At 42.0% G+C, this 24525-nt stretch overlaps 1 protein-coding gene and 1 long non-coding RNA gene across 3 annotated transcripts in view; one reads left to right on the top strand and one right to left on the bottom strand.

Annotated features, from left to right (window-relative positions):
- dusp22a (dual specificity phosphatase 22a) lies at window positions 1-23895 on the bottom strand. Of its 2 annotated transcripts, XM_086185021.1 has the most exons (7): window positions 23598-23895; window positions 11258-11291; window positions 9717-9799; window positions 8958-9007; window positions 5898-5972; window positions 5527-5698; window positions 2-1637 (listed from the first exon to the last, which is right to left on the bottom strand). In XM_086185021.1, the coding sequence occupies exons 1-7, from the start codon at window positions 23616-23618 to the stop codon at window positions 1446-1448; spliced, it is 627 nt and encodes a 208-aa protein (XP_086041147.1). In that variant the 5' UTR covers window positions 23619-23895; the 3' UTR covers window positions 2-1445. The 2 variants fall into 2 exon arrangements, with proteins under 2 accessions (XP_086041139.1, XP_086041147.1); XM_086185013.1 differs by lacking the exon at window positions 23598-23895 and having other exon boundaries at window positions 1-1637; window positions 11258-11330.
- The window catches only part of LOC147269448 (uncharacterized), a 7792-nt gene continuing 2407 nt past the window's right edge, over window positions 19141-24525 (top strand). The window contains exons 1-2 of the long non-coding RNA XR_015110058.1: window positions 19141-19393; window positions 19517-24470. This is a non-coding gene — a long non-coding RNA (uncharacterized LOC147269448). The remainder of the gene's footprint in view (window positions 19394-19516; window positions 24471-24525) is intronic.

Consider the following 24525-nt stretch of genomic DNA (forward strand, 5'->3'; position numbering starts at 1 on the left):
ACATTTATTAGTATTTTTTTTGTCAACAACTGCATTTTATTACAAAACACAAATAAAACATAAATGTGCAATTGAAGAAACAAACAAAAACCTTACCCATAAACACGTACTCCCTAAAAATCAGCCTTTTCACAATGTAAAAAAACCCAACCATAAATCAGAGCTTCATTAACATCAGGACTGTAACATTAGGCCTGCAGAGATCCTTCATGTGGAACTGAATTCAACTTCTCAATTCAATCTACGATGCAGTGCTTAGAGGAACATTTTCACCTGTAATTCCACATATCAGACCTAGCAGCACGTCCTCAAATGGCCAAAGTACGCCACTCCTCACTGATCAGGCAGCAGCTAGTAGCGCCAGCGAAATCACAACGAGGTTTTAGTGGTGTAGTTGTTTTTTTGTTTTCTCTGCTTGATAAGGAAGTCTGGCTGACAGGCAGATCTAACTCACAGCAGTCATCCTATCACAAATTATTTAAATTAAATCATTGCCTCCTGTTGGTGCCCAAAAATACAGCCAATTTCTGCAGATCCAAATTTCTGCTGCATGAGTTAAGACCAACAGGGGAGCTTTACCGTTGGTTTTAACATCCCTTTTAAAAATCATTTTATTAATCTTGTAAGGCACTACATGAACTTGCACCAGACTATCTTACAAATGCTTTGGGTTCATGAACAAGGACAGTCCCTCAGATCCAGGAAATAACCCCATCTTTTTAGTCTGGCTTTTGTGTAGTGTTTTATGATTTTATTGTTTTATTACTTGTGTTATCATCCATTTTACAGCCCACTTTTCTGATTTATTTCATTCTTTTAAGATTTTGCTTTTACTATAATCTCATTTTGTGCAGCAGTATTTATTTTTTTTACATTTTTTATTCAATTTTTGTAGCTGATTATACATTACATACTGTATGTGTGTGTATACATATACACACACACATACACAAAGGTATGTGTACATATAAGTACTATATAAATTTTTATTAATTTAATCTACTTGAACCATCTCTGTAAAAGGGGTAAAAGTCTGTGTCAACGACACCTCACTGACTTACTCAAGCTCAAAGGTGTTTGTGTGTTTTGTGAGGTAACATCGACAAGCAGGGACAATTTCTTTGAGCGGTGGCTGAACTTAAAGAAATTGGTTGCCGAGTCTTTTCAAATGACAGGACGTCCATATAATGAGAGGCAAAATGTTCCTTTAAGACAACACAAATCAGTCACATCTTTAAGGCTTCTGAGCATCTAGTTACAGGTTTCAAAAGTCCACGTGGAAGCACAGGTTATTCATCATGGCTAAGGTGCTGGGGTGAGGAGAGTAAGGCGTCTGTGAGCACTGATACCCCTGTTGTGGCTGTACTCGGTGAAGGAAACATGGACGGTACTGGTAGTGAAGTATATAGCCCAATTTAAAATCAGAATAACAGACAGTACATGTGTTAACTGCTGCCTTCAGGGCCGTCAGGGTTGGACGGCAGAGAACAGACGGCTACGTCCTGGTTGATCCAGAGCTGGTCGGCCCCTCTCCGCTGGCTCTCCTGTTGTTCTGTGTACTGTTGAAGCAGGGTGCTCACCTGCTCCTGGTCGTTAAACGGGCTGGGACGGAAACTGGAGCGTAACCATGCTCGGTACTGGAGACACAGAAATACAAAAGTCATTACACGTCATGGCAGCCAGGTTAAATGACATTACAGCTTGATTTACTGATTAATTTGCCAGTTTAATAACCACATTAAAATGTATTTCCTTTTTTGATAGAAAGTCATCTTATATTTAAGGAATCAGACAGTAAGGAGTCCTGTTAGCCTTAAAATCCATCCCTCATTCATTCTAATGATGGTCTTGAGACGTTCTACGGTGATGCGTTCAAAGTCAACAAAAGGAAACGGTCCCACAATGTTCCTGTCTTTATTAAGTGTGTCAGCATTATTGAATAACTGATTGGAATAAGAATAATAAAATAAATAGACAGGACCGTTTGACACACTGCTAAACACTTTTGGTCCTAGTGACAAACGATTAATTCTGCTTCGCAGCCATAAATATTTTATTTGCGTGTGTGTCATCTTACAGCATAATTCTGACATTTTAATGTACTGGATTTGTAGAACAAAAACTTGGTTAGGAGTTTTAATTTGTTAAGTTTTGATTTTTTTCTAAGGGGTCTCAATTTATCTTTCTTTCATCCAACATTAAGACTTAAAATCTAAAACACTTGTGAGGATGGTCCCAGTAGGGTTGGTCTTTTCCTGTAGAAATCTTAGTGTTGGTTGAATGCCTGCAGCCAGTCCAGTAAACAAGGAGGTGCAAAGTTTTATGTGAAATACTTCATTTTTTTCCCTGTGAAAAACAGTGAAGTGAAAGTAATTCATTCATCTTCCTAAAATGTTCACACACTGAACCTAAAATGTAAAAGCATTCAGCACTGACTCATCACATCGATGCAAGTGGAAAAACAAAAATAATCAGAAGCGTCAGTAAAGAGATATTTCGTATCAGGTGTTGTCCAAGCTTACAGGGTCATCTTGAAAACGAAAATGAATCTTGATTGAGTCGTTGCCTCAAACTACTTCCAAGTATTAAAAAAAAAAAAAAAGGGAGGAGGTTCAAAATATAACCAAAACAAGTGAGCGGCCTTTAGTGTGAAAGCATGACGCCAAATATTATCAAGGTATCGCAAACAACATTTCATATCTGATAACATGAGTCTGAAGAATGAAGACTTTTTAAGGCTTTAAATTTGAGGATTGCTGTTGTTTCGATGACTTTCCACAAAACTGTGTGTTGAGGGAAACGTTCATCACACGGTTGTATATATTCACGTTAGATTCGACTAGTGAGAGTGATCGGAGGTGTGTGTTGAACACACACAAAGGGTTATCCTGGTGAGAGACGCTGTTGATGTTGTTTGAATCTTTATCTTAACACACAGGAACCACTTCTACGACGTGCACTGAAGAGCCTTTTAGCAAGACAGCAGATTATGTTGCCGCAGCCGCACTGGTGAGCAGGAAGATTTGAGGCATCTGCAAATCACAGTTTTCTGACAGATCTGAAGATTCGGTGTCTTGATGTAGTTTCTATACTGTCCTCTATTGTACACACGTATAAACAGAAGGATGTTGTTTTCATGATTCTCACTTTCTAACCGAGGCAGATGTGGGAAAAGTACAAATACAGAAAAGCCATTTCCTCTTATATCCTCAAAATCAATGCAAGCACTACAAACAAGGAGCAAATTTTTACCCTTTGTTTTTTTCTAAGTCATGTTATGTTGCAAGATGCTGACAGTAACGCAAAACACGTGATGAGCAGTACCCAACTAATGCAATCCCAGCAACCCCCCTGCAGTTCCCCTTCTCAATGGCTGGGCCAGGCCCATTATCATAAAATCCTCCGCAAAGTTCTTCCAAAATCCTTTGCTGCAAAACATCAGAATCAGTCAATGTTTATTCACATGGTGTGTAGTTTGAAATAAAATACACTGGAGAGAAAAGCTAAACATCAGACCAGACAACAGCAGGGACATTAAGCTACTGTTTCCTCTCATTGGATATATTCTTTAAGGTGAACGCAGAAAAATCAAAAAGTTTTAAAGTAACCGTTTCCCACGAATTACAAATAATGAGGTCTGTGTAGGACTCAAATAATGAGCTATGTCCCTTCAGGTATACACACTCCCCTAAATTAAATATTTACATTTTATTTGTAGTAAAATCTATTCCTCCATGAGCAAACAAATTAGAAAAATGCTATCTGTAAACACAATCTACCGGGACAATCAAATCTGGGACTTTCCTGACATTTGAAAGTTTGTACGTTGTTACAGTGATGAAGTATTTCTCCTCCGCCTCCTTTCTATTGAATTCTTCCCTCGACGTCATTACCCGACAAACACATTCCCGCGACGACTGAAGATGTTAGATTTTAAAAGCAGACACACTGAACAGATTGTGTTGTACATAGTTTTGATCACAGCTGTTTATGTACATGTTGTGTTATGAATGTTTATTAATATGAATTCCTAATCCCATTTTTTTTTGACTAAAGTTTATATTTGTATGAGTCGCTTTGTTGACCTCTGCCAAAGATCTAATGTGATTGGTGCCGTTTGTCTGTTCGCAGGATTGCGCAAAAACAAAGAACCCCACACGCTGAGGAGGTGTAGCGGGACTGAGGAAGAACCAAAAACATTTTGTGACAGATCTATTTAACGTAACAAAAAAATGACCTGTTGTTATCTTTATAAGCACCAATGTTATATTTTGAAAACGGCCCCAGTCAATGTATCTGGGGATATTCTCAGTCATCCAGGACATGGTAAGTCTCAAAAAAAGGATAAAATATGGCAACTGGAGGGCTGGGAAAGGTAACGACAGCCCAGCCAGGCCAACGACTCTCACTAACACCTGACGAGTCATTGGTTTCGGGTCGTGCGACCAGTTGTTTTTGGTTTTTTTTGCCACCACCCTCCTGGTAGATATATTGCTGATATTCCCCACCAGGATTCAGAACTGAAGAAGCCTGTGGGATGAGAGGCGAAACGTCTTCTATTCACACAATGGTAGTCCAGTTGCCATATTTTATGCTTTTTTGAGACTGCCCCAGTCAATAAAACTTATTCGGAATTTGATTTGATACAGACATTTTCAGTCAAGTTGATGATATGTAAACATAAGACTGAGAAGACTTTAAGAATAAAACCAGTCTGGAAAAATAAATACACAAACACAACAAAACCTCACATGATTCGGTTCCTCTTCATTTTTCCAGCTGGGAATAAAAATTAGGAAAAAAACTGATCTCATTCCTTCCTTGTTCTGGTGAGCAGGTGAAGACCAGAGATAGCTACAGAGTAACTTTGTGTACTTGAACAAATAGAGCGTGTTTTGGAGTGCTGGGCAAGGCTAAGAGAACCGTATTGTGGCTCCATCTTTGCATTTCCTTAATAGACATAGAAGGTTTTGTCAGTGGATTTAGTTCATTTCACTCTTCCTTTAGCTGGTTTGCTGATATCCGTCGACACGAAAGCAAAAGTGTCCTCAGCTGGTGCGGATGATTCCTGAGCCACTTCAAACATGACAATGGACAAATCTGTGCACCTGAAGCACCATTCAAGCAACTACAATCTGAGTTACGGCAGCTCAGTCCAGTCTGTCCTGCACATCAACAACTGGCCGAGACAGGAAAACTTAACTGCTACTGTTAATCCACTGAGTGCATCAATATGATGTGTCATGCATGATGATTCAAGGGTGACAACCTAACCAAAGACTGCTGCATGTGCAGTGTGTTTGCAGCTCAGATATAATCCTGTTAGGGCACCAACAAGAGGGTAAAGCAAACAGAAACATTTACAGATGACGTTTATGTCAACAGCTAGAAGAAGGCCACTGTAATTAAGAATGGCATTTCATTATAAGCAAACATTAAACCTCTGAATACCTTCCCGCCCCTGGGTTGCAACACAATGTCCGGTTGCTTTGTGAGGACCGTGGGTGTGTGCATTCATCCATGTACCTCTGAGACTTGAGTTGTCTGGTACTCCTGCAGTTGCTGCTGGAAGCCGTAGTTTGGGCCAACAAAAGAGCGAACAGCTTTGACTGCTGACAGGCAATCGTCCCAGCTGTGGTGCGTTACAGTCATCAGGTAAGCCACCACCATAGTAGTGCTGCGGGACACGCCTGCAAGGCTGCGTAGCACAAAGCACACAGCTCAGTAATCGGCACGGCTGGTTATTGGTGTCAGGTAAATGTCAGAACAACCCTTGAGCTGTTAAAACTAATTGCTGATTAGTTTTTTGGGTCAGGTTTATTCTTTTGTTTGACCTTTATTGGACATGCAGGGATGAAATGCAACATCTACCAACATGACTTCCAGCACCAACTTACCAGTGAACCAGACAGGATCCACCATTCAGGCGACACTCATGGATGAAGCTGATACACTCTTTAAAATGCTGCAACCTGGGGGGAAAAACACACACACACACACACACACAAGCAGTTACCTTCAAGGCTTACCAGTGCTGATGTATGTCTCACATTTCTTGTGAAATAAGGGCAAAAGCTATCGCTTATCAAATCAGGAACCTTATTTTACTAATACAGTAGGATTACGGCAGTGTCAGGTTTCACATTATAGGATATGAGAACAGACACATTGGATAGAAACTACGAGGACCAAACTGTTGTTCAACTGTGAAATGATATTGTTTGGATTGTTATTGAAGAAAATGCATTTACTCAAATATAGTTAAAAGATTGGAAAAGGCACTTTTGATTGATTTGTTTGCCATATATAAAAAAACTTGTCAAGAAAACTTGACTTGTCAAGAAGATTTAGTGATATTTTTTTTTTGTTCTTTTCTTTTTCTAAAGATGCCTAAGTATCATGTGAGAGGCAGTGTGGGTTCTCTCATACAGAGACTGTGGTAAACCAGAACACAGACGGTAGACAAGGGAAGTAACCGTTCTTAATTCTGTCGATCTGCAAAATTACATCAGGGTTCAGCATTCATTTATTCTGAGTAAAAGAGAAGAGCCTCCGGCCTTGTGTTTGCCCATTCATGTTTACACACTGAAAACATTCCTCATTCACAGATTTGTGTCAGTGAAGACACATTGTAGAATCAAAGACAATACAAATGACAGTGTACTCGGTCCAAAACAAATGTGAGCTCATGTAGCCTCAGTCATTTCCAGAATGTATCAGAGCCTCCAAGCAGAGCAGTGTCAGGAAACACTGCTGGCGTTTTGCATAATCAAGAAGTACATGGCTGCTCCTGGGGAGCAGATGCTGGTTACTCAACAGCAGACAGAGTAACAGACTGGGGCAAAAATAGATTGACTTTTCTTTTTTCCTTCTTCCTGAGACCCGAACTCTTCAAAAGATGTCTCCTCAGCACTTTGTTGTGTCTTCCCGGCAAAGAGGATTCTGCTCATCTTCTTTAATATGCAGAAATATACTTTGTGATAAAGACTTTAGGCTTTAATCAGCTAAAGCTAGAGAGAAGTGAAAAAAAAATTAGCTGTGAAGCTATGCGAAGCTATGGTGCAACAGTATGTGCTGACCCACGACCAGGTTGGGTTGAACTCAATGGAATAACATCAGCTGGTCAAAGAGATCATTAAAAGACAAAATCAACATCGCATGTGGGCTCACACAAATACACATTTAACTCTGCAAATGAGATGTCACATTCATGGCCGGTGCATTAAAACTAAAGCTGACTGCATTTCAGCAGAAATAATGTACTTTATATTCCACCATACTTATCTGAATCCAAGGACTTAACACATTGGACCTGTCCACAGGGGCCCCTGGCTGGTGGCGGGGTTCCTGGGGTGGCAGTTAGGCTCACCACTCCCGCCAGTTAGGCAGTCAGTGATTGTGACAGAGGGCTTTATTAAAGCCCTGGGTGGTCGAGGCTAACAGCCAGATGTCACTCTAAGGTTTCCTTCCTCTGCTGCCTGAGGGAAGGTGTCTGATTGCAACACTGGAGGTCAGACATCTCCAACCCAATCAGCAACATCCATCCAACCCTAAACCTCAAATGCCATTAACTTGCAGTAAAATCTGCTTCAGTTTCTTTTTCAGTGAATGAAGTAACTACAGTTCCTCATTGGCTCCAAAAAGAGTCCAAAAGTAGCTGTATGCATTATTCTTTGGATTCAGTGGGGTTCACTTGTAGCTGTTGAGTCATTCTTTCCAATTAACAGCTGCTACCAGTCAATTGATACTAAAGACCAGTGCCCAATCAGGATACATGACACGTTTTTTACTCTGAATTCAATTACTCAGCTCGAATCAACACCTACACCCCTTCCTACTCCACGTTATGGCCTATAGGTCATTCGCTCCAATAACTGACCTGAGCATCATGTAGAAGGCTTCCCACAACACACATGCTGTCACAAACAGATAGTTCTCACTAAGAATGCACTGATCCAACTTTTTCAGTGCAGACACAGATACCTGGGCTCATCCCGTACCGATCCCATATCAATCTTGAATCAATACTTCGTGTGGCTCACTGGGATCTTTCTTTTACGGCACCGTCAAGCTTGAATTATACATTGCTTTCCATACACTGTTGAGCAAAATGACCAGTCCTCTGCCTGTGCAGGAAGCCCCAACTACCAGCAGAAGGCACTACTGCAGCACCAATGACACCAGCTCCAGTAGCCTGATCTGGGTTGTCAACAAGGGGTCGTGACATATGAGAAAGCTCTTCTACACTCATATTCAACCCCCAACTACTGGCTGATACCTTTGGATCCTTACCTTGGTTAGTATATTCAAAATAACCTGAGCTAGTGTGGCTTGAGGATTCCATATAAATGCGATGACCAATGTGAAGTGTTGATGACAACTGCAAGGGTGGAGGGACAGCTCATGCCTCTTTCAACATCAAGTGTATCTTTGGATAAACAATGACACATTAGTTACCCCATCTCTCTCTCTCTCTCTCTCTCTCTCTCTCTCTCCCTCCGTCATACTCCCTCACATGCACAAAAACACACACACTAAAAGTTGTTGTTAGCACTTAACCTGTAGGAACTTTTTTTTTTTTTTTTTTACAGTGCTGCGACAATTTTTTTTTAATCTAATTAAAAGCCATTAGATTGACAAGACTGACTACACACAGAGTTTTATAGATAGACGCTGTATAAATCAGAGATGTTAAACATCTAAAATGGAAATGGAATCCAACAGGAAACATGTAATCAAAAATAATTCAAACTGTTTCCTGAACCCTTTATACAACCATTCTCACAGCTTGCATTGGGCTGTCACACCCAGGGACCACAAACTGGAGGGTAACTGTTGAAATCAAATAGTATGACTCATCACAGCTTTTAAAATGTACATGGTCAGGGAAAAAAAAAATCTGAGGAATAAGCCTCTGACCAAGTATAAACATTAAAATCAGTGTGTTTTATACTCACAGGTTCTGGCTGGAGGCATCGGCCGCATGGATGCAAAGGTAGGTCATGTCCTGAAAAACATTCAAAACCAGAATAACCCGGAGCAATTGTAGTGACCATTTCTGATCTAACTAGAAAGCTCTCACAGAGCACATCAACCTATCAAGCTACAAGGAGATGATGGGGACACAGAACATGACACACACTTGGAGACTATTTCATGCAACCATGCTTATGAAGAAATGACCAAAAGAACAAACAGCCCCATCATTTTACCTCCTCGGGGAAGGAAAACATGTGAGTACTTAAAAGACAGCATACTATAAGATATTTTGATCCAGAGAGTTGCTATTAATGCTTTTCAGGGCTTCGTATCATTTAAATACATGTACAAATATGAATAAATGATGTTTGGATAAGATAAAGGGGACAACATATTTCTTTATGATACTTTTTTTTCCTCCTGTAAATATTACTTGGCCACAAAGAAGATTATTACATTGAAATATAATAAAATATGTCAGAGGTAATTACAACAAATTTGATTGGTTTAACATTATATTTTATATATAACTGGCCAATGTCCATGTGCAAACTCAAAGTACTTAGCATCCTAAGCACAATACTCTCTTGGGCCAATTATGACTCCTCACTGCCCCCTGCTGGCTGCCTGGACACATCACATTCACACTGAGTGGCTCAGGCAGGATTCTCTACACATGGATCAGCTCATAAAATGAGGAGGGCATTAAAATGTCACCCTCCGTTATTTCCTCTAACCTCAAATACAGGCTTTGCGTTGTTGTACACAGACAGGATGTGGGTGATGCCATTCTGAGACAGGCTCTGTCTGTTTTCTGCATCTGAATCAGGGACAAAGAGGAATTCATGTCTTTTTTTGTGTGTATTTCAAACCACCGAAAACATATCAACCACTCTTATTAGCCATGTTGTTATCTGCTACACGCGCAGGTATGAGAACTTTCTTGCAACACATTTCAGTGCAGCCTGTGGTCATTGCCCATGTCGAACTAATTTGAGCTGCTGTTCTCGTGCCACCATTACTGCAGCTAAAGTTAGAAAAGGTTCACATGATGCCTCTTTTAACTGGGTGGTGGGTTGTGTCAGGACAAGGAGTGAGTGACACACTAAAGACTGCTGATTTCCATTTAATGAGAAGAAACTTTGAGCAGCGACTTTAATCCTTTAGCTACATAATGTGATGTCTGATGTTAAATCCTCACTTCAACATTCTTAGGAGCCACATTACCTAATTTGAAACTGGCTAATAAAGCCGGAACAATACACTAATGCCCCCACGGAATATCATCACAATTAGGTATAAATTCCATTTAACTGCAAATCTAAAAGTATTGCAATTCAATTATAAGATTAGTTGCTAAAAAGGGGGGGGGGGTTGAATCTTCCTTTCTAAATGTAAACATATTATTCATTCATTTCTACTTTATACCCCTTGATCCTGTGCAGGGTCTCCAGGAGCTGAAGCCAATCCCACATGTTATTCAGCAAGAAGGAGAAAGTCCACAGGCCTGACAGACCGTATCCAAGCACAATCACTCCTAGTGCATGATTTTGGTCTGTGGACTCCTGTGGAGTCCTTGCAGGTATTGGGGGGAACATGCAAGATCCAGACAGAAAATCCCTTGGCCCCCAGTGAGTCTGAACCAAGAACCTTTGTCTGTGAGACAACTGAGTGAACCACTGCACCATAGGGACAACCATATACATGTCACGTTAGAATGGAGCTTCCGTCACAAATTAAATCACAAAACCAGCATATGACTGGATATAAATGTGGTAAATATAATGTAAACTAAACTGTTAACCGTTACTGATCATCAAGATAGTGTTTGAGACAGTCAAGTTTCTTGTGTAAAAACACCTTGGCTAATAAGGAGAGACAAACAGGAAGCAGCTGTATGATGGCCTCATTCTGGCCTTGAGAAATGATAGATACATTAAATCGATAGATTTCTCAAGACCAAAATGAGGCCATTACACAGCTGCTTCCTGGTGATATAGATATACAGATGTAGTTATATATAAAGCAAAAAATAAAAATGATCAAATAAATCAGGTTATTTTTCTAAATACACAACATAAAGAGTTAGAAATTTACAATAAATTGGCGTAGGTTGGGTGACAATGCAGTATTAATGCTTAAGTCCAATGATAAAGGAATGTTTTAGAGCATACGAACTACAGGCAGACACCTAACACCATACCACTGTACACAACCGAACAACACCTTACAACTATGATTTAAAATATCTCATCAAGATACATCATGTTTTTCTTACCTCTTATATTCCCCAGGTAGAGCCCATCAACAACCTGTGAAGCAGGAGTCACAGACATGTTGCATTGAGGTTAGACATTCATTACAGTTCAGAAATTTCGCCTGAAAGGATCAACTGTCCAGGATTCAGTCAAAATTGGATTTAAGGCTTAAAGATTAAGAACCAAGCAGAAGCAAAGGAAACATTCCCTAAAGCCATACAAGGCCAGAGGCGCTGGTGCATGACCATCCAGAAGAGACGAGCAGCCAGCAGCCACTGAGTGCCGCGTTGGTACTAACATCATCCAGAGACGGTTGTCTGAGGATCATTTCATGCTGATCATTTCTAAGAGATGAAATGTTGTCAACAAAGCTGGAAGCAGACATTTGAGAATGTAAACTTTTAAAGAGGACCATCCAGAATGTATCCAATAGGATGCTGGATAAGTCAATAGAATGGTTTCATTCTAAGCTGCTCACTTCCAGATCGGTGACCTCTTTCTTTTACAGTAAATGATGTTCACCAGAGGCTTTGTCTCCCTGCCTTGAACCTTATATTGCCTTGCCAGTGACTCAGTGCAAAAGTTTGCAACTCCTCAGGTCAATGAAGGGATAAAGATAAAGGGTTTTTAAAGTCTGAAGTGGTGGGCCTCCACTAACCCTTACCTCTCCTTATATTATTTATAGTTTTGGTTCTGGATGCCTATATAGGATCATTCCTATCTTATTTGATCCCACACAGTCAAGGATTTAGCCATGCTCCTAGCGTAATACTCCTGTTTACCTAGGTTCACGAAATACATGACAACAGTCAGTCCATGATCATTGATAAGGTTCTGAATCTTAGAAAGACCGAAAAACTGCAAATTTACCCCCAACACTATCATATCCCGATACCATATCTCTGACCTAATTACATACTGTTTTACATCATGTCCTATGATAATATTCATTCACTGACCCTCCCCTGAAACTGTCTGGTGCCTCCCATGGGGGAGGCCTGCCCCACACTTTGAAAATCTCTACATACTAATCTGTTCACCTTTGATCGTCCTGCTCTTTCTACACAAGCTTTCTCATCTTTGTCTTGTTTTGAAAAATGCAGCAAGTTGAATTGATACAAGAAAAAAAATCCCTTTAACCTCTTGTTGCATTCTTTTGGCTTTACTTTCCAAAAAATATCTTTTCAAGCAATCATAAAAAGGTGTCCATGGCTCACAAATGCCATTCATACTGTCCCGTATTAATTCTTTCTAAGTCCATAATGCAGAAAGAGCACACCATGTTTATTTAGCCTCAACCTTAACGCTAACGAGGACTAATCGTAGCTACAGAAACAAAACAACATAAAAATACTTAAGACATTTTTTTTACTGATTGGAGCAGTGGATTATCAAGTCTAGGAGTCTTGAGTGAGCTTTAGCCAGGGTGATGAACCAAAGTATGTGGTTAAGACATCTGTATAATGGACTGCCCACTCAGAAGAAAGACTGACACCACGAGGAACAACAAACTCTGGAAAGGCAAGCCGACAAGTGGCTCGGCTGTGACACAGGCATTTACGTTTGTTGGCCAATAATAATGTTAATGAACTGCAATGTAATGAACTTAATGTATTCCTATACATGATACACAGTTTGAAACACAGTGACAGCATTCAACAGCAAGATATCTGCTTAGAAGGTGACATAGGTGAGCTTGGAGCCATTCAGAATATTTAGACGTGCATATACTTGGAACATTCTCTTAACCAGCATCTTAGTGTTCATATTTTATATTTATAATATTTCATTTGAAGTATTTTCTGATCTTCAGTGACAGAGGGAAGACATCTCGGAGGAGAGCAATGGCATTTCTGTGGAGAACACTGAAAACAACATCCTTCTGTTTATACGTGCGTACAATAGAGGACAGTATAGAAACTACATCAAGACACCGAATCTTCAGATCTGTAGAGTCGTGTAGAGTCATAGCACCTCAGTGGAAGAAAGTGACATCTCTGTGGAATGTCAAGACAAACCAAGGACAGAGAGTTGCACTTCAGTACCATATGAAGGCACCTCAATGGAAGATCGAGCCACCGCAGTGGAAGGTTGAACCACCACAGTGGAAGGTGGAGCCACCTCAGTGGAAGATAGTGGCCCCACAGTGGAAGATAGAGAGGCCTGAGTGGAAGGTGGGGTGGCCTCAGTGGAAGATAGTGGCCCCACAGTGGAAGATAGAGAGGCCTGAGTGGAAGGTGGGGTGGCCTCAGTGGAAGGTGGAGGCCCCACAGTGGAAGGTGGAGGCCCCACAGTGGAAGGTAGAGCCACCTCAGTGGAAGATAGTGGCCCCACAGTGGAAGATAGAGAGGCCTGAGTGGAAGGTGGGGTGGCCTCAGTGGAAGGTGGAGGCCCCACAGTGGAAGGTGGAGGCCCCACAGTGGAAGGTAGAGCCACCTCAGTGGAAGATAGTGGCCCCACAGTGGAAGATAGAGAGGCCTGAGTGGAAGGTGGGGTGGCCTCAGTGGAAGGTGGAGGCCCCACAGTGGAAGGTGGAGGCCCCACAGTGGAAGGTAGAGCCACCTCAGTGGAAGATAGTGGCCCCACAGTGGAAGATAGAGAGGCCTGAGTGGAAGGTGGGGTGGCCTCAGTGGAAGGTGGAGGCCCCACAGTGGAAGGTGGAGGCCCCACAGTGGAAGGTAGAGCCACCTCAGTGGAAGATGGAGGCCCCACAGTGGAAGGTAGAGAGGCCTCAGTGGAAGGCGGAGTTGCCTCAGTGGAAGGTGGAGCGGCCTGGAGAGTAGAGCCACCTCAATGAAAGAGGCACCTTGGGCTAGCTTGATGGCGCATACTCTGCTGCGACAGCACAGACCGTTCTCCGTTTGACTCCACACCACATCCTGTCTAAGTTATCTCTGAGTGTTTTGTTGAGTGCTTTAAGAAATCTACACTCTGCTAACAAACATGATGGAGTTGCTCAAAGTAATCCTCACTCTGCTCGCATTTTTTTTGGTTGATACATGATGACCACGCTCGAGTACCAGTACAAGTTGAGAACACAACGTCCCGTTCATCCACTTCTCCCCTTCATCAACCTGTCTGCTCACTCCGTAACCAAATGGACTTGCTACATGCCAGATGCCAAATAGAAAGAGCTTTCAGGGACATTTGTTTCATTGTTGCCTGTTACGGCAACATCACCGGTGCATTCTGTGGCCGTTCGTATGCACCGCTTGGACTTGTAGACCACAACGTCGTCTGTTTACTTCCACTCTACAGACAAGAGCTGAAATGTTACAAGCCACAATGCTATAGCACCCCACAGTGGTCGGAGGATGCTGCTGCCCATCTCCAATGCTCCTTGGCATGCATTGATTGGAAGATCTTTGATGGAAATCTGAATGAGAGAGTTTCTGTCATTACAGACTACATCAATTTCTGCATTCACACCAGCATTCCTGTTAAACGAATAAAAAAGTATCCCAACTCTAAACCTTGTATTACCCAACACATAAGACAGAGCCTAAAGGAAAAACACAGAGCCTTCAGGCACAAGGACTGGGATAACCTTAAAGTGGCAAACAAGAAAATAAAAAATGAGGTCTGTCTAATCTTTGTCTTGTTTTGAAAAATGCAGTAAGTTGAACTGTTCATTTGTTGTTTCATTTGAGTTGTTGGAGACGAGGCTTGACGAGGTTGAATTGGACCTGCGGATGGATCCAAACAATTAGCCGCTAGAGCTTAGCCCCGACTAGCGCTCCCCTGGCAACTCCCGAGCAGCCGGGAAACCAGGGCGGCTGGGTGACTGTCCGGAGGAAGCATAGTCCTAAGCAGAAGCCTGCTGTCAGTGACCAACCACCAATTCACGTCTCAAATAGGTTTTCCCCACTCTGCGACACACCCACTGAGCAAACAACTCTGGTAATTGGAAGTTCCATTCTGAGAAACGTGAAATTAGAAACACCAGCGACTAGGGCTGGGCGATATCACAATATATATCGTCTGGACAATAGAAAATGTCTATTGTTTAATGTTAAACTTTATCGTTTATATCGCGGTGTCGCAAAACAGGCTTTACGGCAAGCCCAGGCACGCGGCTCAAACATACACAGCCATGGAGGAAGATGGTGGACGCCACACAGAAGAACATGTTACCAATTCTCAATCTAAACAACAACAAGATGACGAACAACCAGCGCAAACCGACGAGCTTGTACCTAAAAGAGGGGGAACTTCTGTCATATGGCGGTGGTTTGGATATAAAAAGACAGACAAGGATCAGACTACTGCACTTTGTAAAGTATGCCGCTGCCCGATCCATCAACAGACTCGAACACAAGAAACTTTTTTGAATCACCTGAAAAAGAATCATGAAAAAGAATACAGAGAGAGTCAACGAGAAAAAGCAGCAAAAGCTGGGCCAAGTGACGTTGACGTTAAGAAGGAACTCCAGACGCAGACATTGCAACAGGCTTTTACCTGCGGCACACCATATAGCCATACCTACCGCAGATGGAAGGAAATAACCATGGCTAGGGTTAGCACATCTGTAAAGATATGATTCCAACCTACACGGTCGAGAAACGGGGGTTTCTTGAGTTAGTGCAAACACTCGATCCTCGATATGAAATGCCCAGCCGAAAACACATCGGTAGCGTTGTTGTGTTACCTGCTTTATATGATGAGTGCCGGGCAAAAGTGGAGGAAGAAATAAAAAATTTTAAAAAAACCTGTTCATTCATTGAATTTACCAAAAATGTGCTATATCGTGATGTATATCGAATCAGGATATAAAATGAGCTATATCGGGATATAAAATTTTGGTCATATCGCCCAGCCCTACCGGCGACCATTGTCAAGTGCATTCCAGGGGCCAGAGTGGGCGACGTCGAGTCAAATTTGAAACTCCTGGCTAACATTAAACGTAAATATGGTAAAATCGTTATTCATGTCGGCGGCAATGACATCCGGCTACGCCAGTCGGACATCACAAAAATTAATATTGAGTCGGTGTGTACATTTGCGAAGACGATGTCGGACTCCGTAGTGTTCTCTGGACCCCTGTCTAATCGGACCAGCGATGATATATTTAGCCACATGTCGTCGTTCAACCGCTAGCTGTTGAGGTGGTGTCCAGCAAACCTTTCTCTGGGAGACCTGGTCTGATTAGGAGAGACAGCATTCAACCCACGTTGAACGGTGCTGCTCTCATCTCTAGAAATATGACCCAGTTTGTTACAGAACCAAAACCCTGACAACCCAGAGTTCAGACCAGGAAGCAGAGCTGCCGTCTTACCCGCTTCTCTGCGCATCCATTAGGGCAGTTACCCACCCAAAACTACATAGAAACTGCGTCTGTCCCCCGACTATGTCAGTTTCTTCACTCCAATTACTTGTAGAGGAGTCAATCAGAAAAAACCTAATCAAAATTAACACAACCACTAAATTAACTCAAAAGAATATAAAAAAAATAGATGTGGATTATTAAGTATGAGATCTCTGATGCCAAAAACTGAATTGGTAAATTAATTGATATCTGACAATTGTATTGACCTGCTCTGTCTCACTGAAACCTGGCTGTGTGATGATGTGTATGCTGGTCTAAATGAATCCACTCCTCCCAGTCACATTAACACTCTTATTCCTGGAGGCTCTGGCCGAGGAGGTGGAGTTGCTGCCATTTTTGATAGACGTTTATTTGTCTCATCCAGCCTGGAAAACTCTACAGCCACTCTTATTTATTATTGTGTACCGCCCTCCTGGTCCTTACTCTGAATTCTTATCTGAATTCTCAAGAGTTTATATCCAGTTTAGTTCTCAAATCAGATAAAGTCAGATTGTAGGTGACTTCAATATTCATGTGGATGTTGATAACGACAGTCCGGGTGCTGCATTTCTCTCTCTTCTAGACCTAATTGGTTTCCATCAGTCTGTTCATGAACCGACTCACCGTCACAACCACAGCCTCGACCTCGTCCTAACATATGGAATTGAAGTTGAACATCTAGTTGTATTTCCACAGAACGCGCTTTTATCAGACCATCAATTAATAACTTTTGAATTTGCACTAATCGACTACACTCCACTCAGGAAAACTGTAGTTTCCAGATGTTAGTCTGATCAGGCCGTAGCTGGATTTAAGGAAGCGATTCTATTGGCGCTAAATTCAGTGTCGTGTCCCATTGTTACAGAGGACACTGTTGTCTACTTTAGTCCCTCCCAAATTGATCATTTTATCGATAGTGCAGCAGGCACATTAAGAACAACTTTGGACTCAACTGCCCTACTAAAAAAGAAATCTATAAATCCAAGGAAACAAGCACCTTGGTACAATTCAGAAACCAGACAGCTTAAACAAAAAACCCAGAAACTAGAGAGAATATGGCGCTCCTCCAAACTGGAGGACTCACATATAGTCAGGCAAGACAGCCTTAAAAGTTATAAGAAAGCCCTTCGTATAGCTAGAGCAGCCTACTACTCGGCACTAATAGAGGAACACAAGAACAACCCCAGGTTCCTCTTCAGTACTGTAGCCAGACTGACAGAGAGCCACAGTTCTATTGAACCAAGTATTCCTGTTTCCCTGGGTAGCAAAGACTTCATGGACTTCTTTAATGACAAAATTCTCCTTATTAGACAGAAAATTCATCTCCTCCTGGCATCTGCTGACAACATGACACCTATAACCTCAAAAGCCTTAGAGGCAGCTGGAGAATCAGACATACACTTTGATAGTTTTTCTACCGTTAGCCTTCATGGGCTCAGTTCAACAATTTCCTCCTCTAAACCGTCCACCTGTCAGTCTTTCTTCTGAGTGGGCCGTCCATGATACAGATGACTTAACCACATACTTTGGTTCATCACCCTGGCTAAAGCTCACTCAGTCAAGTCAAGTCAATTTCAGGTTCCCCTCCTGTGGAACCGTCTCCCAGTTTCGGTCCAGGATGCAGACACCCTCTCTACCTTTAAGAGCAGCCTTAAGACCTTCATTTTGGTCAGACTTATAGTTAGGGCTGCTTAGGCTGGCCCTTAGATATGCTGCTATAGGCTTAGGCTGCAGGGGGATCTCCCATGGTGCACTGGGCTTCTCTCTCCTCCTCTCTGTTCTACGTGTTACAGATAAATCTTACTCATAGGTATTACGAACTCATCTTCTTCTCCGGAGCCTTCGGGCTCCCCGCTTCCCAGATCCCGGGTGCTGCTGGAGGAGGCTGCAGGCCTGACGAGGCTCAAGCTGCCACCTGTAGGACCACCTGCTAACGTCCCCATCTGTCCATCAGTTTCCTCTCTTTATTGCTCTCTTTATCTCTGTCCCTCTCTTTCCTTCTCTATATTTGTCTCTCTCCATTATCTGTGTTTGTCTCTGCCCCACTCTCCTGCTCTCTTTCCCCCCAACTGGTCAAAGCAGAAGGCCGTCCCCATTGAGCCTGGATCTGCTCGACGTTCCTGCCTGTTAAAAGGAAGGTTTTCGTCGCCGCTGTTGCAGGATGTGCTTGCTGATGGAGAATTGTTGGGTGTAAATTCATTGAAGGAGTGTGGTACTGGACCTGCTCTACCTGTAAAGTGTTATGAGATAACTTTTGTTGTGATGTGGCGTGATATAAATAAAACTGACTTGACTTGCTCTTGAGTGAGCTTTAGCCAGGGTGATGAACCAAAGTATGTGGTTAAGACATCTGTATAATGGACGGCCTACTCAGAAGAAAGACTGACACCGCAAGGAACAACAAACTCTGGAAAGGCCAGCCGACAAGTGGCTCGGCTGTGACACAGGCATTTACGTTTGTTGGCCAATAATAATGTTAATGAACTGCAATGTAATGAACTTAATGTATTCCTATACATGATACACAGTTTAATAACACTGTTTAGTTTAGTTTAAGTTTTAGTTTATTCTTTTAGCTGTAGTTGTTCACAGTGAAAAAAGTGTTAGCCTGGACGCCTTTCAATTAGGGGCCAGAAAGTGAGACTCTGATGTCACTGTGTCACATCACACACGGCAGTGATCCCAGAATTCAGAATGTTGACTACGCAGATGACTGCCAGTGACCTCAAATATTACTATTATTTAAGATTATAGCAGACCCACTATTGGACAAGAAAACCACTCAAACCTGCCTGATTGAAACACAGTGACAGCATTCAACAGCAAGATATCTGCTTAGAAGGTGACATAGGTGAGCTTGGAGCCATTCAGAATATTTAGACGTGCATATACTTGGAACATTCTCTTAACCGGCATCTTAGCGTTCATATTTTATATTTATAACATTTCATTTGAAGTATTTTCTGATCTTCAGTGACAGAGGGAAGACATCTCGGAGGAGAGCAATGGCATTTCTGTGGAGAACACTGGTGTGTAGAGTCATAGCACCTCAGTGGAAGAAAGTGACATCTCTGTGGAATGTCAAGACAAACCAGGGACAGAGAGTTGCACTTCAGTACAATATGAAGGCACCTCAATGGAAGATCGAGCCACCGCAGTGGAAGGTTGAACCACCACAGTGGAAGGTGGAGCCACCTCAGTGGAAGGTGGAGCGGCCTGAGTGGAAGGTAGAGCCACCTCAGTGGAAGATAGTGGCCCCACAGTGGAAGATAGAGAGGCCTGAGTGGAAGGTGGGGTGGCCTCAGTGGAAGGTGGAGGCCCCACAGTGGAAGGTAGAGCCACCTCAGTGGAAGATGGAGGCCCCACAGTGGAAGGTAGAGAGGCCTCAGTGGAAGGTGGAGTCACCTCAATGGAAAATAGAGCGGCCTAGGTGGAAGGCAGAGTGACCTGATTGGAAGCTGGAGCGGCCACAATGGAAGGGGGAGCCACCTCAGTGAAGGGTAGAGCCACCTCAACTGATGGTGGAGCCACCTCAGTGAAGGGTAGAGCAATCTCAATAGATGATTGAGCAACCTCAATGGAAGGTAGACTGGCCCAAGTGGACGGTAGAGCAGCCTTAGTGGAAGTTAGAACGGCATAAATGGAAGGTAGAGCAACCTAAACTGATGGTGGGGTGACCTCAATGAAAGGTAGAGTGGCCTATGTGGAAGGTAGAGCAGCCTCAATGAAAGGTACAGCAGCCAAAGTTGGAAGTAGAGGAACTTCAATGGAAGGTAGGGAGCCATTAGTGGAGGGCAGAGGGCCATTAGTGAAGGTAATGGGCCCTGAGTGGAAGGAAGTGCACCTTTGGTAGAGGGAATGACGGAACTGCGCAATACATCTTGTATAAAATGATCACATATTACTTCTTTTTAATCTCTTTAATGTCAGCAGACCTCAGAGCAGACAAGCTGAATTATTAAATTCTGTGACAAAATATTCTAATTTTTATCGGTGTACAATACTGGAGAACCAGTACAATAGAGGCTGGAGAACTAGTACAAGTAGTACCTGGAGAACTAGTGCAGTAGTACCTAGAGGACTAGTACAGTAGTACCTGGAGAACTAGTGCAGTAATACCTTGAGGACTAGTACAGTAGTACCTGGAGAACTAGTACAGTAATAGCTGGATTTTTGTTTGTTTAAGTTTATTGCCATTTTAGCAACTATGGCTATTTAATGGCCAAAACAGGTAAAATTCAAATATCATTCAATTTTAAAAACAGTCAGACAATTGTAATAGATACATATAAGATAACAAGTTAAATATATTAAATAAGGTTGTTTTTTTTACATCAATACATGATAAAAAATCCAACACTTTTAAAGGTGGGACCTTATTAAAAATGCTTTCTATCGTACTTTCTTTAAAAAAAAGCTGCTGCCTTTTTTTTGTGGGCGGCATGGCTCAGGGGTAGAGTGGCTGTCTAGCAACCAAAGGGTCGCTGGTTCGATCCTCAACCCTGGTGACCATGTCAAAGTGTCCTTGAGCGAGATACTGAACCCATAATTGCTCCTGATGAGTAGGTTGGCGCCTTGCATGGTAGCCTCCACCATCAGTGTGTGTGAATGGGTGAATGAGATGACACTGTAAAGCGCTTTGAGTACCGCTAAGGTAGAAAAGCGCTATATAAAATTGAGTCCATTTACCATGAGTCCATTTTAGTTGTCAAGGCAGAGCAAGACAGTAAAATATGCTTGAACGTTAAAGGCCCATTACAAAAATGACACAATGGAAATTCACCTCCAGTCAACAAAAAAAACATGTTAATCTAGAATGACCAATTCTACATCTTGTATAGACAACTTGATCATGTCTGGATGAGAAAGAAAAAAATAATCTCTTTTTAACGGGCTGACATATTTCATGCCATTTGTTATCAAGGCATTTATCCCATTCAGCTTGCCATTTATCAAAGATATTAGAGCATAGTGCAGGTTTAATATAGGTAGGGATTTGACATTCTGTAACTTCTTCAGTCAAAGCTTTTTTGGCAGCACTATCTGCTTTCTCATTGCCACACAGACCCACATGGCCAGGGACCCAGCAAAAAAAATACACCCAAACTCAGATTTTTTAAATGTTCCAGTTTTTCCAAGTATTCTTATAATCAGAGGATGATCATTTTATAAAAACTCCAGTGCTTGAAGACATGATCTAGACTCTGTGCAAATCAAAGAATACTGCTGATTGGTCTTTTCTATGTATTCAAGACTTAAAAGCAAGGCTTGAGCCTCAGCTGTAAAAATAAGAGCATAATTCTGGAATACGTAGGCCACACTGATTTGAACCAACTACTATTGCCGATGCCACACAGTTGTCCATTTTTGAAGCATCAGTATAAATAGGAGTGTGTAAGGGGAAACCGTACATCAAAAAAGCAGCTCTGATATTCGTTTGGATGGGTCCTAAATTTCTTTCTTTAACTTAACTCCTTTGTAATCTCAGTTTGTTTCAGAATCCAAGGAGGAATGGGGCAAAGTTGAATAGATGTAAGACTGTCCAAATTAATATTCAGGTCCTCAAGAAAAGGTTTTATTCGAATTCCAAAAGGTCTAATAGATTTTGGACTGGTCTCATAAAATTGTAAAAATTGAGGTTGAAAAACAGTAGAATAGGCAGGGTTATCTTTGTTTCCTTTAAGTTTGATTGCATATTGTAAAGCCAGCTTCAGGCGTCGTCAGTAACAGCTGTAGGACTAATACAGAAGTAGCTGGAGGGCTAATACAGTAGTAGCTGGAGGGCTAACACAGTAGTAGATGGAGGACTAGTACAGTAGTTGCTGGAGGGCGAATACAGTTGTAGCTGGAGGGCTAATACAGTAGTAGCTGGAGCACTGATACAGTAGTAGCTGGAGGGCTAATACAGTCGTAGATGGAGGACTAGTACAGTGGTAGCTGGAGGGCTAATACAGTTGTAGCTGGAGGACTAGTACAGTGGTAGCTGGAGGGCTAATACAGTCGTAGCTGGAGGACTAGTTCAGTAATAGATGGAGGACTAATACAGTAGTAGCAGGAGGACTAGTGCGATAGTAGATGGAGGACTAATACAGTCGTAGCTGGAGGACTAGTACGATAGTAGATGGAGGACTAATACAGTAGTAGCTGGAGGACTAGTACAGTAGTAGCTGGAGGACTAGTACAGTAATAGATGGAAGACTAATACAGTAGTAGCAGGAGGACTAGTACGATAGTAGCTGGAGGACTAATACGGTAGTAGCTGGAGGACTAGTACAGTAATAGATGGAAGACTAATACGGTAATAGCAGAAGGACTAGTACAGTAGTAGCTGGAGGACTAGTACAGTAATAGATGGAAGACTAATACAGTAGTAGCAGGAGGACTAGTATGATAGTAGCTGGAGGACTAATACGGTAGTAGCTGGAGGACTAGTACAGTAATAGATGGAAGACTAATACGGTAATAGCAGAAAGACTAGTGCAGTAGTAGCTGGACGACTAGTACAGTAATAGATGGAAGACTAATACGGTAATAGCAGAAGGACTAGTACAGTAGTAGCTGGAGGACTAGTACAGTAATAGATGGAAGACTAATACAGTAGTAGCAGGAGGACTAGTATGATAGTAGCTAGAGGACTAATACAGTAATAGCAGGAGGATTGATACAGTAGTAGCTGGAAGACTAATACAGTATTAGAAGGAGGACTAGTACGATAGTAGCTGGGAGGACAAGTACAGTAGTAGCTGGAGAGCTACTACAGTATTACCAGGAGGACTAGTACAGTAGTAGCAGGAGGACGAGTACACTAGCAGCTGGAGAACTAGAATAGTAGTAGCAGGAGGACGAGTACACTAGTAGCTGGAGAACTAGAATAGTAGTAGCAGGAGTTCTAGTACACTGTTAGCTGGAGATTATGTCATTGTTACTTGCAGGGCACAGGGACATGAGACGGAATTGATTGAGTTTTGACTAGTAGGTATGCGTCTGCTACCCGTTTCGTGTTCTACAACCTCTTCACAAAATAACATTTGGATAATAAACGAACCAAAGCCTACCTTATTCATCCCGTTGCCCATGGTGACTATAAACCCGCCTGCAATCGTCTATCGGACTTCAACTGCTTCGAGATGTTCGCACGGACTTTGAGCCTAAAATGCAAGACTCGACTGAAATTTAGACTCCACGGAAGCTAAACTGCGTCGCTAAGTTTCTTTTCTTTGAAGTGACATTGTTTAGTCGATATTGTTCTCCTTAAACAGCCATGTTTCTATTTGAGCCTAGTGGCCTCGTCTCGCCCCCCACAGTTCCGTCATGTTATAGCGTCTTCCGGATTGTTTTGACGTGAACTGCAGCAGCTGCGTTCATCCGGTAAGTGACGTCACGGCACACAGCAGTTTAATTGAAGAGAATGTTTAGGCCGTTTATGTTCTTATATGAGGCTCCATTAAAATGCTCTTAGGGTATTAAAAAGCATTGGCTTTCACCATTTATATATGTTACAAAAAAATCAGACTGATCTTTGAATGGAATTCTATGATCCAAATTTTATTATTAACCCTCACTTCTCTCCATGCATGTAAGTTTGTTTTTGGGAATGACCTCTTACAGCTGAAACCCATGGGCAAGTTATTCAAGTGCAGTAATAAACACAAATGCCGACAGAAGCATTGATTAATCCCAACTGACTTTGGCGATGAATTAGAGACATATATACACACACACACATTATATATATAGAAAAAAATAATGTGTGTGTTTATGTTGTGAAGCAGGTATTTAAGTATGTTGGCCAATTTGGGGTTTACTTATCTGTTATCTAAATATCCTCATCGTCATTATTATTATTAAAGATGTAGTTGGCCCACTATTGGACAGGACAACAACCCAAATCTGTCTGATTGAAACACAGTGACGGGATTCAGCCACAAGTGAGTTTGGAGCCATTCAACTTTTTTTTTTTTTTTTTTTTTGGTACACAAGCTC

The sequence above is a fragment of the Aulostomus chinensis genome, chromosome 2 (genome assembly GCF_037954235.1).
Source record: "Aulostomus chinensis isolate RoL2024-O1b breed Wild chromosome 2, RoL_Achi_v1.0, whole genome shotgun sequence".
NCBI classification, from domain to species: domain Eukaryota; kingdom Metazoa; phylum Chordata; class Actinopteri; order Syngnathiformes; family Aulostomidae; genus Aulostomus; species Aulostomus chinensis.

Bases quoted from the DNA above. Each gene is read 5' to 3' on its own strand.
- dusp22a (XM_086185013.1), bottom strand. From the start codon at position 11,315: ATGTCTGTGACTCCTGCTTCACAGGTTGTTGATGGGCTCTACCTGGGG. The intron at 9,800-11,257 runs GTAAGAAAAACA...TCCCTGATTCAG, and splicing joins CTACCTGGGGAATATAAGAG to ATGCAGAAAACAGACAGAGC. The intron at 5,973-8,957 runs GTGAGTATAAAA...TTTTCCCCCCAG, and splicing joins GATGCCTCCAGCCAGAACCT to GTTGCAGCATTTTAAAGAGT.